This window comes from Lepisosteus platostomus, chromosome 1 (assembly GCF_059453375.1).
Source record: "Lepisosteus platostomus isolate fLepPlt1 chromosome 1, fLepPlt1.hap1, whole genome shotgun sequence".
In the NCBI taxonomy this organism is placed as follows: Eukaryota; Metazoa; Chordata; class Actinopteri; order Semionotiformes; family Lepisosteidae; genus Lepisosteus; species Lepisosteus platostomus.
The window spans coordinates 11,032,380-11,051,681 of NC_142611.1; the positions used below are offsets into that span (position 1 = coordinate 11,032,380).

The 19,302-nt window shown below is 43.4% G+C and overlaps 1 protein-coding gene across 15 annotated transcripts in view; it reads right to left on the reverse strand.

Moving 5' to 3' along the window:
- The window catches only part of LOC148677678 (amyloid beta precursor protein binding family B member 2-like), a 140,067-nt gene that overhangs the window by 80,447 nt on the left and 40,318 nt on the right, over nt 1–19,302 (reverse strand). For 12 of the 15 annotated variants that reach the window (XM_088623457.1, XM_088623468.1, XM_088623437.1 and 9 more), the window contains 2 exons: nt 13,081–13,204; nt 2,915–3,700 (listed from right to left, as the gene is read on the reverse strand). In XM_088623457.1, the coding sequence (XP_088479583.1) occupies nt 2,915–3,700; nt 13,081–13,126 (832 nt within the window). In that variant the 5' untranslated portion in view covers nt 13,127–13,204. Of the gene's footprint in view, nt 1–2,914; nt 3,701–5,692; nt 5,768–13,046; nt 13,205–19,302 lie in introns of all 15 variants that reach the window. The other 3 variants (XM_088623473.1, XM_088623478.1, XM_088623488.1) reach the window with 2 other exon arrangements.

Genomic DNA, 19,302 nt, shown 5'->3' on the forward strand with positions numbered 1-19,302 from the left:
CTGTACTCAGTGATGTCCACAGGATGGTTTACAGAACGCCTTTGCCCATCACTACAAAGGACTTGGCTCTACATTTATAATAATAATAATTGCTTACACTTATATATTGTATATATAAGTGTGCTGATATACAAGCGCTTTTCTGGACACTCCACTCAAAGCGCTTTACAGATAATGGGGATCCCTTCCACCACCACCAATGTGCAGCCCCACCTGGATGATGCGATGGCAGCCAAAGTGCGCCAGAATCCTCACCCCACACCAGCTATCAGTGGGGAGGAGAGCAGAGTAATGAAGCTATTTCATAGACGGGGATTATTAGGAGGCCATTATTGATAAAGGCCAATGTTAAATGTAGCCAGGACGCCAGGGTTACACCCCTACTCTTTTTGAGAAACGCCCTGGGATTTTTAATGACCACAGAGAGTCAGGACCTTGGTTTTACGTGTCATCCGAAGGACGGCGCCTGTTTACAGTATAGTGTCCCCGTCACTATACTGGGGAATTAGGACCCACATGGACCACAGGTGAGCGCCCCCTGCTGGCCCCACTAACACCTCTTCCAGCAGCAACCTTAGTTTTTCCCAGGATGTCTCCCATCCAGGTACTGACCAGGCTCACACCTGCTGAGCTTCAGTGGGCTGCCAGTTGTGAGTTGCAGAGTGATATGGCTGCTGGCAATTTGGGAGGTCCACTGAGATCTTGCTCCAAACAAAGGCAGCCCAAAGGCCCTGTGCTCTTGATAAGTGGCCTTGTCGGTTCCTCTCTGCACTCTTCTATCAAAATTGTAAACAGAGTAGATCTCATCAGGTCACTTCATCATCGAGGTGGTTTAATGATTAATCAAACATCAAGCAAATGCATCTACTCACTATGCCAAATGTGTATTATATTGCTCTAAAACACACAGTACACGTATAGAGTGATATGTTTATTTTGATGCCCATTATGGCATTTTCCCTAAACTTCAGAACTTTACCTGAAGGATTCTCATTTTTACTTCATCCTTTACCACTCACTTGGTGTTGAAATGCTGAAAAAAATATTATTTAAGCCTCCATTGCATCATATGCATATCTGTTGGCCTTAAAAGTTTCCATTTCTATATCTACAGTAGGTGCTGTTTGTTTGTTTGATAAAGTGCTCTCTTTCTCCTTACTTAACTCCTTCAGTAGACAACTACCTAGTGACAATGTGACAAATGTGGCAAACAAGTCACCATAAATGAAAGAACAGCATTGTCTGAATTATAACAGACCAACCAAATGTGTCATTTTGTTTCTTCAGATGCATTCTAAGTGCTTTCTGTCTGTATGCAGATGTGACGGTAAAATGTTGGATGCAATTCCCACTGAAGACAGCACCGAATGGAAAAACCCAAGAACAACGAGCTATGAGGAAGACATTATGTTCAATACTGATGGCAAATCACCACATACAGTATGAAGCTCCTCTATTGCTGCAGTGTTTCCCTTTAACCTTACCGCGTGCCACACTTAACTCGCCCTTTGAAAAGCACATTTCCTCAATGGTTCAAATTTATTTCACAGCATGTTCCTAGCATTTATCAGAGATCAGCATTGAAGATTTTTTTTTTCCAGTTGCCTTTTTTGTATTTTTCTTAGTTATGCCCTGAATCTTAATTGCGCCTTGAGTCTAAGCACTAACAACAAATCCAGCGGATCACGTCTGCCATTGATATTCAGCTCCAGCAGAAAGCCATGGGAGTTTAACTGCTTTTATCAGACAACAAGCACAGCTGTAAACATCATGCAACAGGCTCTTCAAACCGAGAGGTAACACTTCTGCTCTCTGGAAGTGTTGTGTGCCAGATGGACACTGAACGCACAATGTTTTATAAAAAGCTTCCCATGAACCAAGGGACAGCTGCAGGAGGAAGTGAAGAGTGCACTGCTATCTGTAATCTAAAAATATTCACTTGAAATCGGTATCAGAACAAAGTTTCTTCCATCCAACCATTTTCTACCTGTTTCACCCAATCCAGGGTCATAAGCGAGCCGGAGTTTATTTCAGTAAGCATCAGGAACAAGACAAGATACACAGAGGATGAGACGTCAGTCCATCACAGGCCACATACAGATATGTCCACACTCACACCAGGGGCAATTTTTCAGAGGGGCGTTATTTATTAAGAAATCCCCATGTATAAGGTGATTTGCATACAATACATAAACACAAAAATAAATCTTTTCAGTACAGTAAAAAAAAAATATATACATGTGCATCTTCACATGTAACAGACCAATACAAATGTAAAGTGCCTTTTGTAGTAGCCTTAATCGTGAGACCTAAACTTCCAACCTTGTCATCCAGTTACATATTGTTGCTTCACATGCACACAGCCTTAAGAAAGGCAACATAAACATAACTGCCGCCCAGATCATACAAACAAACCTCTCCCACTCATGGGGTCAGAGACACCAACAACACACGACCACTTTATTACCTTTTTACCAACTTTCAGTTTCCGTCCATGGCAACCAAAATCAGACGATACACAATTCTTTTCATTCACACAACACATGCAGTAAGAAACACTGTAAACGTCTGGAAAACAGTGTGCTTCGCTGCACAGGCAGTATTAAAAGAGTGTAGAGTTCTGGATTAGGATTTGACAAGCAGCAAAATTAAGAGTCATAAGAATTCAATTTTCTCTCGACACACTCCGAATTCACACCATCTGGAGGGCAGTAATGAAATGATGGTGTCAGTTAAAACACCTTTAGAAACAACACATTCTACATCTTGGCCAGTTCTATGGACTGACTTTTTCTTCGAATACGGTGCACTCTTCATTTGCGTTTCCTTATTTTGCTTCCAGGCAGCGATGTCTGAGTTAATAAAGATAAACGAAGAGCTGCCACAAAGGTCAGTAAATGGGTCGGGACCGTACCTGCTTCCTCTGGAGAGCTGAGGGAGGCGCTGTCCTGCGACAGGGTTGTCCAGCTAGAGTCCTCATCGCTGGGGGCCAGGTTTTGGATGCGATTGAGCGCGCAGTCCGTTTTGGCCCCCGTCTTGGGCTGATCCTTCTTGGTTTCGGGGCTGGAGGAGGACATCACGGAGATCTGGCTGTCCTCGGGGCTGGCCGACCCAATGGAGTGCTTGGAGGCCTGGGGATCGTCTCCAGGGCTGGGGGGGTCCTTGGGCGGGTTGGAGTTGCTGTGATCCACCAGCAGGGGCTGTCCCTCCAGAGTGGAGTCACCCAGGACACCATAGTAGTTGAGGAAGCTCTTGGTCCTGCGGGGCGGAGCCGTACCTTGGTGGGGCCCCTCTTTCCCCTCAAGCTTTTCGGAGATGATGTTGCGGCCGTCGGCGGGAGCCGGGTTTTTGTTGAGGTCCTGGCGCTCTGCTGCCTTACGGAGCTGGTTCTCGCCATTCTTGGCCAGTTTGGGATTGGCAGAGGAGCTGGAGTTGACACTGTTGCCCAGCAACGGCTGAGAAGCCGGTTCGCTCAGGCCCATGGCGCTCTGAATGCTGGTGAGGGCATATTTCTTCCGGCACTTCGGAGGAGTGGTGCCCTTCACCTCCGAGTGCTTGACGTCGGAGTTGAGCAGCTCGTTGTGAGAGGAGCGCAGGCTGAGCGAGTTTGGCGGGGTGGCCGGGCCGTTCCGGTTCACCACGTCTGTTGCTCCCGCGTTCGATGCCACACACACCGACATCACGTCTGAAGAGGAGTCCACTAGAAGCAGAGACAAAGAAAACCAGTGATCTCTCGCACCGCGATTTTCACAAGTTATAACTTTCTAGCAATTCACTGGAAGAAAAGCACTGGTCCAAAGACTCAATTTGAATATATCCAATATTCATATGTAATCTATAGCCCTGTTTAAGCCCTTCCTGGGTTTCAGAAAAGCAAGACAAATGTGTTGAAGATCAATACAAACTGTGCTGTGGCTAGAGGTCTTTGAAGCACTAAGCGTGTGGTTATAAATATTTCCCAAGTATGTAACGTCTCCCATGATTAATGTATGCACACTGAGAATTCTGTGGAAGCGAACCTGTAAGAACAAATTAACTCCTATATCTGCAGGATTAAAATTCATTTAATAAGGTTCTAGAAATGTCACTGTCACAATTCTCAAAAGCCTATATTTCAACTCTTCAGTCTATAAGCCGTCTCCCTTTCTGAAGATATTACGTGATCCAAATACAGCCATTTCCAGTCGGAAAGTCAGAAAACGACAGTAATGGCCCTCCTATCACAGTTATAGTCTTCTCCAGGGCACTCAGGCCAGCAGCACTGTCTCTGCCAACAAGACTAAGCAGCACCTCCTCTCTACATGAGAAACGCCAGCCTCCTACGGCTCCATCTACACACATCTCTTCAAAATATCCTTCAACAGATCCCAACAGCCAGCTGAGGAAAGGGAGAGGGTCAGATCCAGCAGTGCTACGTGCCTGAGGCTCCAGGGAGACAACACCTTGTTGTGCAGCCTTGCCTCCTGGATGGAAAAGCTCCTCCCAGCCTGTGGACCTAGAGATACCCAACCGCCACACTGGCTAGACTGCAAAGGGAAAGGGCCAGCCACCTGACTTCTTTTCAGCTCTACCTAGGTCAGCTTCATAACAGGGAGCATATACATTATATAAACTGACAAACATTAACAGTTGGGGTGGAGTTTCGGGGAAAAAAAAAAACTGACATCCAATAAAAAAAGAGCTTGATAGCAGATACCAACTCGGCAGAAACTGTGCTACACCAAACCTGAGACACCAGCTTTGAGTTGTACACCTCAACTAATGCAGTTATTTTTTCCTGGTGGGATCACTGGCAGACAGATTGCCGTGTGTGCCTTCCCATTTACCCAACTCCTAGAAAGAAACGATTTCCTTGAAAGGTTATTTTCCAGAAAGAAACAGATGCTGAAGGCTGAAGGTGTAACTGATAGGCCCTGTTACTGCCCCACACGGCATCGAGGCTCTGTCCAATAACATCCAGTCAGTCAGCTTTCCTTAAGAAACAGAAATACCTGGTTTTCCCAAACAAGACATTTTAATTTGCTGGGTCATCACTCATGTCTAACAAAACTACCGGTGACACTGATAAACCCTACATCAGACATCTGAAAAACAAGCCATTTATAAAAACCGGACATTTCAACAGTGAAATAAACGACAAATGAAATAAAAAATGTTTTGAGGGGCCTAAAACGGCAACACCCGAAGTTCGTCCACAGGACTTTTCTTGTTCTGACCATTTGCTCTTCCTTATATAATAAAAGGCTTAAACAACCTAACAATAAATGTATCTGAAATTTACAACCCATCTTCCAAGTTTTAAAAACCCGAGTTTTGAAAGCAGTCTATAAAATCAAACGATCAAGGGCAGAGAACCTCGTAAGAAATTAAATAATTTAGTCAAGGAGAAGCTGACACTGAAACACAAACCAGGAGGCACAGGAACAGTGTTTGTTTCTTTCCATAAAAAAACATTTTTCACAAAAACACACATTTGTTTTATCAAAGCTGACAAATATTCTACCTGGACTTGTGCGTATTTAATGCTGGAGTGTAGCGGTTTCCCAGATCGACCACTACATACAATACAGTAAATTTAACCATCTCTTAAACGTCTCATCAATCTAATGATTTTCTGAACAAAACCTCAAGTATAACCCGGCTGTCAGACCCACAAGACAGTGTGTTTGAAACAGATGAAAGGATGTCTAACCTGGAAGCAGTTCAGACATGAATCACTTGGGGGCCTTCAACAATGGAGATATCTGGATTTGTTATAATTTGAAATCTGAAAAAAGGGATCATTTAAAGCAATTAAAAAAACAAACTGGATAAAACAAAGATCCAGAGGTATCAAGGCAGAGGCACACGGAGCGACATTTAGAAATCTCATTCTCTTGAGCTTCATGGCGATTTTAGAATCAAAGAAATCGAACTCGCTCTCGGCTCGGTTTTTCAAATGAGCTGCAAGGGTGTGCGATGGCCTTGATAGATCCGGCTCGAAACAAACAACACAATCACAGAAAGCAATTCACCAAAACAAACTGTAAAACAGAAGACGAACAGGGGGACTGGGGGGGTTAAGACATTTGAGAAAACAACAGGACCAAAAAAAAGAGAAAGGAATTTCGGACATTCAGTTATAAGGAGAACAATGTGCATAACTGGAAAACGTCTTTTCCACAAACACCAGCCAAAGCCTTTGGAAAGAAACACATCTCAAGGTCAATGTTTAAATAAGTACAATTCAAAATAATCATTTACCGCCTTTTAATGGCTTTCCTAATCCAGGGGTAATAAATATTGATTCCTGTTTTTCCATGCACAGGTCTAAATGAAGGAGGAAAGAAAAAACAAAGCACTCTTAAATCCGCCGGCACTGCAGCAAGCAAATTATCAAGGGCAATCTGTCTTCAGCTTCCATCTTCCAGAGACTGTCAGGAGTGAGCACCTTCAGAACTGCCTCACCGCAGAGACCTGTCTAACGCCTCACCCTGCACCACATTAGCACCAGTGTGATGCATTCAGTGCACTGCTCATTCAGAGAACAGGCGTTGTCCCAGAGGCGCACATCAGTTCAGCAGTTCTGACTGATGCTTCAGAGCACAGGGCTTCTCTGCATTTAATGGTGTGCTTGGAGGCATTCTCGAGACCAGAAAGTATTGACCAGTTAGTCCTCTTAAATGAGGCTTTTGCCCAAAGCAACCTGAATAGAAGGTGCGCTGAGGACTGAATCCCAGCTGGAGCACAAAGAGGACAAGTTGCTGGTGCAGCATGGCAGCCAGTGACTCACAAGTGGACTAAGGGAGAGCAAACCTCTCTCGGGACCCGGGCAGCTCGACCACAGAGCTGCCTCCCGTCTACAGAAAAATCTAGGCTTTGAATGCATGACTGATGTTGGAGGAACTTTTATTTTGTATCGATCTGAAGCTTTGCAAGACATTTTCAATTCCGAGCTCACATAAAGCGAGAGCTTTGGAGGGAAACCGTGCTCTTTTCAGCCTGATTCCTGACAGCCCCTAGATTTTTAACTAAAACTTGACCACTAACAAACGGCTGATCTTCAGATCATTTTCTGTAACTGTAATCTTTTTATTGGTAGTTATTAATGAACAGCCTACAGTTACGGGCTTTTTGCAGTACTGCAGCATTGACAAGTTTTACTTTAAATAAAAGAAACAATCAGACGTCAAGGCCCTGGACCTGGGCCATCAGCTGAGTTGAGCATAAGGGTTGAGCCTCTTCTGACCTGGCTCAGGTGGTTCAGCTTGCTCTGTTATAGCAGTGAGCATCCACAGCTGCTCATCAGTCTAAGACAGCGATGTCCAAACTAACTCTTAAGAGGAAAACTATGGCTTCTGGCTTTTGCTCAGGCCAAGTTCATAATCACAGGCTAAATGATTTCTGCTTTGGATTTGGGGCATACTTACTGTACATACAGCTCTTAAAAGGTCAAAATTAGATTTTCAACCCAGTATCGATTTCAGAGTTTCAGAAATGCCCTTATTCAGGCGTGCTGCTTGAAAAGTGACTTAATGAACCTCTGTAGAAGGAAAACAAGGCTTCCTTTGGGTGTTTCTGATGCCTCCACAAGTAAGATCTATTTAGTCAGAAGTAACAGCCAGCGAGAGGTGAGCCTGTGTAATGTTCTTATCGCTAAAGTTGTTGGAAACCAGACCCTCAAAGCGTAGTATTTCTGACACTCGGAGCTGACTGAAGAAACAAGTTGAATACAAGTCTGAACAAGCAAGGAGATTAAGCCATCAATTAGCACGGCACATTCAGAGTTCCTCTGGAATGAAAACTCACAGACAGTGTTCCTCCAGGACCAGGGTAGGGAACCACCTGTGGAGGTCAACTGTGAGTCATGAGTTGTTGTTTTTCACAATGTTGCTGGTGGAATTTGCTAATGCTTCAGAAAAGTTGATGGGGGATCCTCATAAAAGCAGATACAGAGTGTCCAGAATTCACACACTGAAAACGTGGTGTTAACATACTATACAAAAGATGTATGTTCTTCGTAAAGTGTTCATAAAGAAGAAACAGGAACAGCAAGTTTATGCTGGTGCCATGCCTTACTACGACAAGACCATCAGTGAATGCTATTGAGATACATTATCATTTACCTCAGATTATTATTCCTGTTAAACTCCCTCTGTGTAGCCAATTAACTTCTAATTTATGTCTCTTATTTGTCAAGGGGTTCGTGTTGTGTTAAATTTATTGTGTATTGTGTTATGTCTTTTACAAGCCTGCAAAGCAAATTTCCCCATCTGGGACAATAAAAGGAAGGAAGGAAGTAAATCCATCTGCCCAGGAAGTGTTTTAATAAACCTGCACACGACTGGAGTAGTAGTGTATTGCACCATCCCAGGAAAAGTAGCCGCAATCTACATTTTAATCTGGGATGGAAATAACAAGTCTGCTTCAAAATGTGATCTTTCCTCTCCAGCCAATGCATGTTATATTGATTACCGACGTAGAACATACAGTACATATGTATATAATTGATGCCTGCCACCTTAATTAAAATGTGTTACCATGTCTAGTCAAGGGTTTATATACTCAGCTCTGCTTCTCTGGTTCCAACACAGTTGGGCTATCTTGAAGACGAGATCGAGCAACTGCAGGGGGTTGAAAACGAAAAGATTCAAGGCTATGACATTCTAACAGGCTTTGCATCTCAAAGTTAAGTGTTCAGATGGCTCACCAGATTATCCACAAATTTTCAATTTGGCCCAAATCAGCACCGACTAGAGTATGCCCCCTGCCCCCCCTTTCTTGTCTGAGAATGGGACAAGCGATCAGAGACAAGCATTCCTCCTCACTGTGTCTCAGGTGGCATCCGAGCTCCAAGGGGACACAGCCCAACAGCTTTTGATCTCCCTCACAGTCTACAGTCTGGATATGCTCTATCCGCCTGGATCAAAGGTATTGACAGGTGGCTCCGCTCAGGAAAAAATGGGAAAGAAACGCCGCGGTGAGCAGGAACAGAACCGGCTCTTCATTTTACGAACTGATGAGACGGGCTAAACTACATGCTTGAGGGATCAAGGACTTCACGCACTGTCAAGCCACAGGATAGGAACTATACCTCACACCAAAAAAAAAAAAAAAGGTTATACTCTCGAAGGTTCATCTCTCAGTCCGTAAAGACAAATATTCTCAAGACAGGAGAAACACAAAAGGCCATCTCTGCAATTACACTTGGCCATTACCAGCCTAAATCAAAAAGGCAGCGCTTCTGAAGTTCCCAGTTAGATCCCTCAGAGTGACATGTCACACTGCCTCCATTACTGGCAGTACAGTAAACTGAAGTGAAGAATTAAAGCCTAATACTAAGAAGCAGTTGTCTCAGACAAGCTGGATATTCTCTCCACTATCAAAGCTTTTATTGAAAAAAGCAATGGTAACCTAACCTAACCTGTGTAGACACTTGCATTTGAAGACTGAAACTTTACGACAGAAAGGAACAGAATTTGCTTCTGCTGAGCGATGTGTAGAAAGTCTTTCAAGATCTGCTCCGTCCACAGAAGATTATCTCACACCACATCATCATATCATATCATATCTTGGATCTCAGTGCAAGACAAACACACATACCCCTCTTCTTACGTACATTACTGAAGAAGCAAAAAAACAACCCATGTTTGATCAGCAGCAAAGTCAAATTACAAAAAAATCCCTGACTGAAACAAAATCATACAGGCCGGAAAACCAACAAATCTGAAGGCAGATATTAACGTCATGAGTAAAACTATTTTAAATTTTTTGAATTTACTTTAAAACACTGTGCACGTCTAATCACATTTCTACTGTAGGTTAACAAGCATGAAATGTCCATAATCATCGCCCAGTGATTGCTTCAATACACCAGCCTGCAGCTGGCTTAAATTACAAATGGGTGAAAACTGCACCTACTGTACAGTATATTGGAGGGTTATTTCCATTTCTGGTTTGACATTTATAGCCAACAATTTTTCCGACTCAACCGAACATAGGAGGAATTGCCGTAAATTACTAATAATACCATAAACCTAAGAAACAAAGTTGAATTACACGGCCAGTTTTCTTTAAGGTGACCTGGGAAGGATTCTCAGACAATCCCTGGTTAAATAAAGAAAGAGACAAGCATAATTAGGGGATGAGCCATTTTATCCAATAGGATTTTTAATTAAGTACAAACTGATATATCGGGGTCAAACATATAAGTTGCAAGTCTTTAAAGAACAAAAAGACAAATCAGCTCTCTCTCTTAGTGGTATCACCCTCATAAGTGAGTTGCCAGCAACCTCGTTTTCGAGATGACAATAAAACCTGTCCCATGACAACGATCAAAACGACGGAGACAACTAATCAACACTGCGTCTGCTGGGTAATGCAATGATACAATATTACCGACTATGGCAGCATGCTCTACATTAAAACACAACTTGGAACAGCTGTTGTGACTGATCCACATTACTGCCGAACATCCCGAAAATCGGCAAGCAGAGGCGCTCGTTAAATTATTCCGATCAAGTTTCACAGGAGCGGCCTGATCCACATGTTGAGGACGTGAAGACTGGGTGGGCCAGTTCGATCCCTCAGTGAGCCCGGCAGGGATGAAGCCACTGCCGATGACAAACCCCACTCCAAATAAAATTGCCGACAATAAACGCTTCTGTAAAAGTAGGTCAGACCCTACATTCTTTTAACAATCTTACAAGAATTAAACACTCCCAGGTCACAAAAATGTAAGATGTTATTCCACAGAGCGCACTGCCAGCACAGAGTGCTGTTTAAATGATTAGCTCTAATCGCAGAAACCAATCACCTCACATTCTATCCCCCTCATTTGGGCCTGTGCTGCAATGACCTCCCTTGGGGGCCGGTGTCATTTTCTTCAAGTTCTTAGATCTGAATTTAATTGCTGCGGATCAGGCTAACGAGGATCAAACTAACAAGCAAATGAACCAGATGTGTCCAGGTCAGTTTGGGTTTACCTGCTGGTTCACAAGGCCACAGGAATACACTTCGATTCCAAAAAAAAAAAAAAAAAGTATGTTTAGAGAAAATCCTTTCTCCCTTTGATGAAAAAAAAAAGTTCGGCCCACGGACTGAAATGGAAAATAAAACCCCAACCGCTGCAATAAATCCTTAAAACAGGAGAAAAAAATACAACTCAGAATACCAATTAAAGACATTTCCCCATGACTTTCTTCTTTGGTTTAATCAGCTATTAACCAAAATATTTTTGAAATATTTGGAACTGGTTTAACAGGACTGACTGCAAACACGGAGGGTCTAACCAAAAACCTTAACCAGGCTCATCGAGACATACTGTAAGTGCTTATTCCTTAACCAGCAAGAGGAACCCCCTGAGGGTTAATTCAGTGATGCGAAAGCTACACTTATCTTGAAGGATAACAGGATAAAAGAGCAAGGAAACGGTACTACAGAGTATCAATGTTTTTTGTCCTGTAGCTGCAACCCTTGATTTCCCGAAGCAGCCTGGAGACAGGACCTCCATACTGCTCCTCCCTGTGACAGCCAAGCCTGCTCCTGTTGTACTTCTGGACTGATTTTCAGTTTTTGGAACCACACAATGTAAACTGAAAACTGATTTCAGTTTCTGAAACCACACAACGTAATCTCTTCTCTAAGAGACGCACAACGTGGGATAATGAACTGAAGTCCACTCCATTTTGAGCAGTAGATTCTTTTTAAGATGAGCGACTGGTACATTGCTGCTTCCAGTGCAATTCCGCAGCAGAAGCCACTGTGTCAGGAGACATGAAGAATGGGTGTAAGTGGCAAAGCAGGACCAGTAGAAGCAGCTCTGCTTCATGCTTGTTGACGTCAGCGAGACATGTTGCTTCTCAGACCCAGCCCTAGTCTCCCATAAGACATGGTGGCGTTGTCAGGTAGTCGTGTCGGTGTAAAATAAATCCCCATGAGATGCAGAAGCCTTAACCTTCATCAGAGGCTTCAAAAGGAAACTAATAATAAGAACAACTCCACGAGAGATATTTGTGCAAACTGCAGTCTGTTCTTCATGCTCCTTGGCCAACGCAGCTGTTATTTCGTGTACAGGAAACTGAAGGGTCATGACCCCTCAATCTCAAGATTCACAGATACAAGAAGGCTAAGGGAGGGTTCTTTTCACATCAGAAACCGAGATCTGTCTCAGTTTGGAAAGAAAATAACTTTCTGGCGGAGATAAATCAGTGTCTTTTTAAGTCCTGAAGTTCAGATGAAGTCATGAAACAGGAAACAACGTTTTGTTAAATACCAACAGCAAACTGCAGTAGCTGTACAGGAGAAACATCCAGGTATACTGGAGTTGCAGTGACTCACTGGTAGTGATCAGTAGTGATTATTAAAAAAAAAACAGGTATGTGCTAAAGGCAAGAGCAACATGTTTCACTCAGCCAAATGTGCCCAAATGACAAATGGTCCGATTCCTTAAATGAAGAGCACTGTTTTTACATAACAAACGGCCCAAACATACTTTAGGGCTACTGAACAGTCCCTGGGCAAATCTGGAAAAAAAAAACAGCAGTGCAGTTAAAGAAAACATTTGAAGTATCTGTAATATTACTCAAGAATTTGACAAGACAGAGCAACTCTCAATTATCAGCTCACAGCACTGGCCTGGTCCTCCATGCTGTGCACCAGGGCCACACTGCTCCCCCTGTTGGCCGTCCATGGGAAAGAGGTCAGAACAGCACCACTGAATTATTTATTTTGCTCCGCTGAATCAACCCCTCCCCCCTTCTCACGTGCAAACCTGGACTTCGGGGTTCTCATTCTTGGTCCCTGGGGTCCCACACAACTGCTGGTTTCTGTTCCAGCCCGGCTCTCAGTCCCACAATTGAGCCCTCAGGTTTTCAGCTCTCAAACATGTTGGACCTCGCCTTTTACCTATATTATAAAATCTCAAACTTCGTAGACATTCCAATATTTCGTTGAGGCTTCGATGAGGTCATTCAGCTCAGCTGGAGTGAAAGCCAGTAGGCGTGTGGGCCCCCAGGACCAGAACTGGGATCCCCTGGCCCGGACACTCGCACGGAGCCTGTACTGACCGCAACGGAGTGAAGGAACCGGTGGCGTACGTACAGGAGTTGTGAGGAGGGTAGTATGCTCCCGGGAAACGCCTGCCCATACTGGTGTGTCAGCGCATTACAGCCACCGGGGGAAAGCTGATGGAGTGGCCTTCACCGTGAGGAAACACAGCGTCTTTCTGGGGTGAGGGAAGAAAAAAAAAACACGATTAAAAAAAAAAAGCAAACCAGATGAGGAGACAAGGCCAACCCAGCCTCTCATCAAAATGGCACCACCCGTGGGTTAGACTGTACATGGTGATAAACAAGGAAGCACAGCAGAGTGATTACTTCTATTAGAATAATAACTCTTTACTCTTTAGTTTTAACATGCAGCAGAGTTTTGAAAAGCAAACCATTATAATGATTATCCCTACACTTCACAAGTGCTTTTCGGGACACTCCACTCAAAGCGCTTCACAGGTAATGAGGACTCCTCTCCGCCCCGCCACCAAAGTGCAGCCCCCACCTGGATGATCATTTTTTACCTACTTAACACCATCAATGGCTCCATTGCTTTCTGCATCAGAAAAAAAAAGAACCAAGAGTCTAAGTCTATTACAGCAAAAGCAGGAGGAACCAAGAAATTCAGTTAAATTCAGCTAATATTTAAAAATAAACAGAGGCATTAATAACTCAACTAAAACTATTGGTTCCAATACTCATTTTTTGCATTTGTTATTCTTCTCAGTATATTGATATTTTAGTTCTAATCTTGTGCAGAGCAAAAATGTAGCTAAAAGACCTTTTGTTTTATAACTTCACAAGATATGATTTGAAATTCACGAGGAAATTGCCCTCTAGAGCTAAAAGAAGTTTGAAATTGGTCTCCTTTTTAAAAAAAAAAAGAGCGTCTCCAGTGAAGTCGACAGAGAGTGGTGAATTTTCATCTCCTTCAAAGATAAGACTAGTGAAAAAGTGACGACACAAACTTATTTTTACACAAACACTCACTAAACACATTTAACATTACACTGTTTGCTCAGTTTACAGACATGAGGTACAACATGCTAAATGTTACCTGCAGATAAGGAAAGAAGTACAAAAGCTTTTTAATTATCAAAGACGGATCCTGAAGCTGAAGGCAAGTTATTCATGTAACGGTTACATAGTTGTGTTTTAGGTGTGGTAGGGACAAAAAAAAATAAAATTGGCAGTCCACTAAAGTATTTTAGGCTTCACATCTTTAAATATTTCCTGTCCAACAATGAAAAAGCAGGATACACTCCTCATGTTGGTCAGTAAAGACCAGAGTGTTGATTTTAACCTTCCCTACAATCAGGGAAAAAATTCTGAATTCTGATGCTGCAGTCAATAGCCCTACATTTTAGTTCATCCTAACAAAGCTGAACAAAAGTGATGTGGCTTTTCAACCACACCTAGACCGTGGTATCTTTCCAAATAAATCACCAATTTAAAATTTCCCACACTCGACATGTGCAGTTCCAAGCCAAGTCAAAAACTACAGGTTTTCTGCTTCTCTCTTTGGAAATTGTTGGCGCCAAAGATCTTTCAAAGTTTCACCCCAGACTGGAATTGGGCAGCATGACCATTACTGTATCTTGATCATAAGAGATAGTCAATTTCACTGAAATAAAATGTGAAGTTTTGTAAACTGTAAAGTAGCAGGCATTAGGACCAACAGCCAGACAACTAGTTACGCTGACTGGAAAAGCTACCTCCACTTCTAATACAACTTTGTTTTCCCACTAGCAAACTACTCATGGTACCAGGTTATACCAAATCAGGAAGATGAGCAAACACCACAGAAGCTGCACAGGAAATTCGAAAAGAGAAAAACAAGAGTGTGTTACATGCAGATGAAAAACAACTACAAAATGAAAGACGAGGAGCTAAAAGAAGCTACCTATGAAAAAGTTAGGCGTTCGTAAGATTTATATGGGGAAGCAACAAAAAGGGCAAACCATACTAAGCTGTCCTGTTAGATATGTGGAATTTAAATCAAGCAATAGTATGTTAAAAGTGCACAAAACACTAGAAAGATTTACAATATTGTGTAACCTTTAGGTCGCCACATCACAAAAAATATATTACCGCTCTGAAATCAGTCTAAAGGAGGGTTACCAAGTACATTCCTCGGCTCAAAAAGAATGTCCTGCTCAGACAGGCTAAAATACTGAATCTTTTTATTCTTATTCGGAAAAGACAGCGAGAGGGTCTTTCAAATATTCAAAATCCTTTAAGAGCTGCAACTACGTTAACTCGTTTTTTTCCCAAATTAACATTTAAACACTACCCAAAGGACACGAACAGGTCAATAAGAGAAGGTGCGTGGAGACAAAGGAACTTTCCAGAAGGGGTTGTGGAAAGTATGGAACAAGCCATACCCGGCCGTGTTGTTATCTTTCAAAAAAAAAAAAAAGCTGGATTACATCCTTGGATCAATTAACTACTAACAAACTAACAAGCCAGATGGGCCCAATGACTTCCTCTCATTTGCCATCTTGGATTTAAAGGTCAGTTTGTACAGTGGGCTGCCCTGTTGCTTAGATCTGAGAGGAAGTGAGTTATGCGCTTTGTACAAAGCAAGTCTCTCTAGAGCTCAGGACTCTATAGAAGGTACATCTTTCACTATCCACAAAAAGGTCGAGTCTAGTTCCCCTTTTTCCCCAGGGCCAGGAGATAGTAGGACAAGGGTTCAAATGTAAAGCAAGGGCACAGCTATGCTTTTAAACAGGGGTCAGCCTACAGGCTAGGGGTGTGCTGCCTAGACTACCATGGGCTGCACGTTAAACCAGTGGCTGAAGCAATTTCTCACTCCTCTGCTTCCTCGTCTGTGGTGTATTTGTGCATGGTGGCTACTGTGCGTTACCCTCACCGCCAAAACCAATCAAAGACAAAGCCAATCTGCTCCTACAGGTAAAGACTTTGGGATCTCATGGGATGCAAAGCACTATCTGTGCCAAGAGGCATTAAAAACAAAACATGTTCTAAGACCTGTCTGTTGAACGTTTAATGTCTTCAGTATAAATGTAATTTAATTTCATACTGTTCCAACCCCAACAACTGAAACTATAAAATTATCATTAAAGATTGACAATAAAGCTTCACTTAAAAGACTGAACAATGGGGTGGTGTTTGTAGGTTGTTTCATCCAGAAGTGTATAAATGGCGCTTTAGCTGACTGCTTAATGTTAATATGCTTTGTACACCTTTCCTTAAAATATCCTGAAAAAAGGGCAAAAAGAGATCAGCCCCAAAATGACTTGCCCCATGTAACTACCACACTTCTGTCATACCAGTGGAAATCCATTACACTGTTGTGTTCTCTGCCACCTATATTCTACTTGACAGCTTGTGTTAGATCCAAAAGATATTGTATAGCAAATTATCATTCTACAGTTACTTGACAGAAAGGGGAAGGTAAGGCAAAAAAAAGTCTTGCCTTCACCTCAAATCACATTAATGTTCATTCCAGAATATCAAGCAGACCCACCTATGTCAACATTTCTCCAAAGTGGCCCTGGATGGTACTACTGCCTTTTCCTGTTGTTACTCAAACTCAAGTTTTAATCCCCAAGACATTTGTCTCAACGTTCTGTTTTAGGTGTGCTTTTCAATTTTCTTTCACCTCTTCTCAAATTGCGTGGGGTTGGTAATTCCTCTCCATCCTGTGCCAACGCCAGAGTTTCAAAACTCCCTTCACTGAGCCGTGACCTCGTGACATGAACTCTTCAGGAAGCGCGACCAACTGGACTTGAGCAACACACACCCCTCGTGAGAGTGTTTTGATACAAAGCCATTCCCGCCTGTGCCTGTTCATTCACTCTTAATCCTTTGCCCGTTAAGAGCTCTTTAGTCGGGAACAAGGGAGCAAATTTCTTAAACAGCAGGCTGAGGAGAGACGGCATGATGTTCAGTACGCAGAGCTTGTTGGAAAGAATATACTTTAATTGGGTGTTTGTAAGAGCCAAGGAAAGGGAAATAAGCCCAAACAAGCCAGCAAATTCCACGCAGCATTTAATCTCGGCTGAAGGTGTTGTGGAGCTACAACAACATGAGAACTGGCTGCTGGGCTCACGTCAAGAGAAACACGTGGGCAGCCCTTGTTCCTCCTGTACTATTACCAGGGTCGAGTAACCATTAGCTATTCTTCCAATGGAGTGATGTTGGAAGAGCGTCGTAAATGGGGGGGGGAAAGTTTCCAATTCCCTTCTAGAAATGCATGCTGCCTTTGTTCGCTCCTATCTGTAGGAAAATGCCATTTCTGAACCGTTTCCGAGCTGTACAACGACTGGTCACGCGCCGTTGGAAGACAGTAGACGAAAGTCACCCTACGCCCTGTATCTCGGCCGAACAAGCGAGTGAGATGTCCTGGGCGTGCCAAGTGTGGCTTGGGGAATCATAGCTAGAGAAATGGCATTCGCACCTCATGCAGAACAAAATTCAGCAATGAAAGGATAACCGCATCCGGACAAAATCCGACAGGATCGTGGTGTTGCAAGACATCACGTGCTGACAGCTGATCATCGGTCATTTAGGGAAGTTACTAAGGCGCCAAAATCGGTGCTTCTGCCAGCCAGTGCTGAGGACTCCTCTAACAGCTGAACCATTAAACAATTAAGCATCTTAAACTGCTCAATTACGATTCAAATGCTCTCAACTCATAAAAGGACTTCACATTATCCATACAAATGAACAAAATAGCTTAAAATGTTACATTTCAGGAGCTGGTGCAAACGGGGGGAAAAAAAAGGTTTAAGAAATGACTGTGGCATGGAGAAGATGAAACCTCTGGCATGAAGACCCATCGGAAGTCCGTTAGTGAGATGGAATAGACACGGAGCAGGCCCGGAAGGAAGTCTGCTTGGGCTTCACGTTGCCCAGGATTAACGGAGTCGAGTCGGATTCTATACACGTGCGTCATTCACAGAAGTCCCCTTCACCTACAGCAGACTTGATGGAATGGAATGAGTTAGAGAGGAGAGCAAAGTACAAATGGGACAATTATGCAGTGCTGCATTTTATATAAAATACCCCCCATTTTATACAGCCCATTGTACAGGGGCTGCTCTCAAAAGATTACCACCAAACAATGAAGCTGCACAGTGCACATAAGGCAAACACTTAAGGTTCTTAAATCTGATTGGAATTAGTTTGTCACTGTTGCCGAGGTGCATTAAGCTACAGAAATCGTAAAGGGCTGCTTTTCCATTTTTAAATCTCAGGCCACTGCCACACGCTAGCAGTCATCAACAAACCAACCTAGCTGCGGAAAGACTCGCTTTCTGTTATCGGACACTCTTGGCTACAACAGCCCTGGGAGTGCGGGAAGCACCAGGGAGGAGATAATATCAAATTAAAACATAGCTTGGTGGTTTGAATTCTCCTGCCGCCTCTTTTCGGAAAATCTTAATGAACTGGAGACGATGTAGCCTGGCACGATCTGAATTCTTTCGAATCTCACGGAAAGCCCAGAGATCCACAGGGAGAGTAAGCAGCATCAGGGCACAGACCGAGCGAAACTGACCGCACATTAGCACTCGGCGCTGGCTGCTGATGGGACAAGACGGTATGCCGGCCCGCTCCTGGGCTGCCGGGACCCAGTACTCTCCCGCTGCTGGATCCCACGCTTGGGAGTTTCCCCACGCGAGCACACCAGCGCCGCGCAGATGAAAGCAGTGGAGTCGTAAATCCGTGCTGCTTCGTCGGAAATAAGACGCCCAGACGAGAGTCTCGGGACTCATCCCATCTGCTACACTTTCCAACTCTCTCCCCCCCAGCTCCCTGCACCACACGTACACAGAAGATTCTCTATTCCCAGCCCACCCTCCCCTCTGCTCGTTATAGAAAAGCAGGCTTCTGCACCCTGTTTCTGTCCCAAGGAGTTTATTAAATTGCTTCTATTATCTCTTGAAATGCATTCCACCTCCTGTCATCTTCGCCCTCTCTAAATATTAATAGCACGCTCTCGAAGACGTGGTTAGCCACTGTGCTTTACACGGGGGCCCACGATTTATTGCATTCTGTGACTTTAGGCCATAAGTCCACTACAGCTCCCTCATTAGCTGAATTCTCATGCTGGACACACCAAAGCACTCTACCCCCCCATTCAGATATTATAAGGATGGGACATCAATCACTGCACCAGCATGTCCTGGAATTTTACTGTTACATGGAGGAAAAACATCCCAAGCAAGGTTAAATGAGCTGCAATGTATGCAGTGAAGAAAGAATGATGCTAAGGCAGTGAAATCATTTTAAATAAATTAAAACC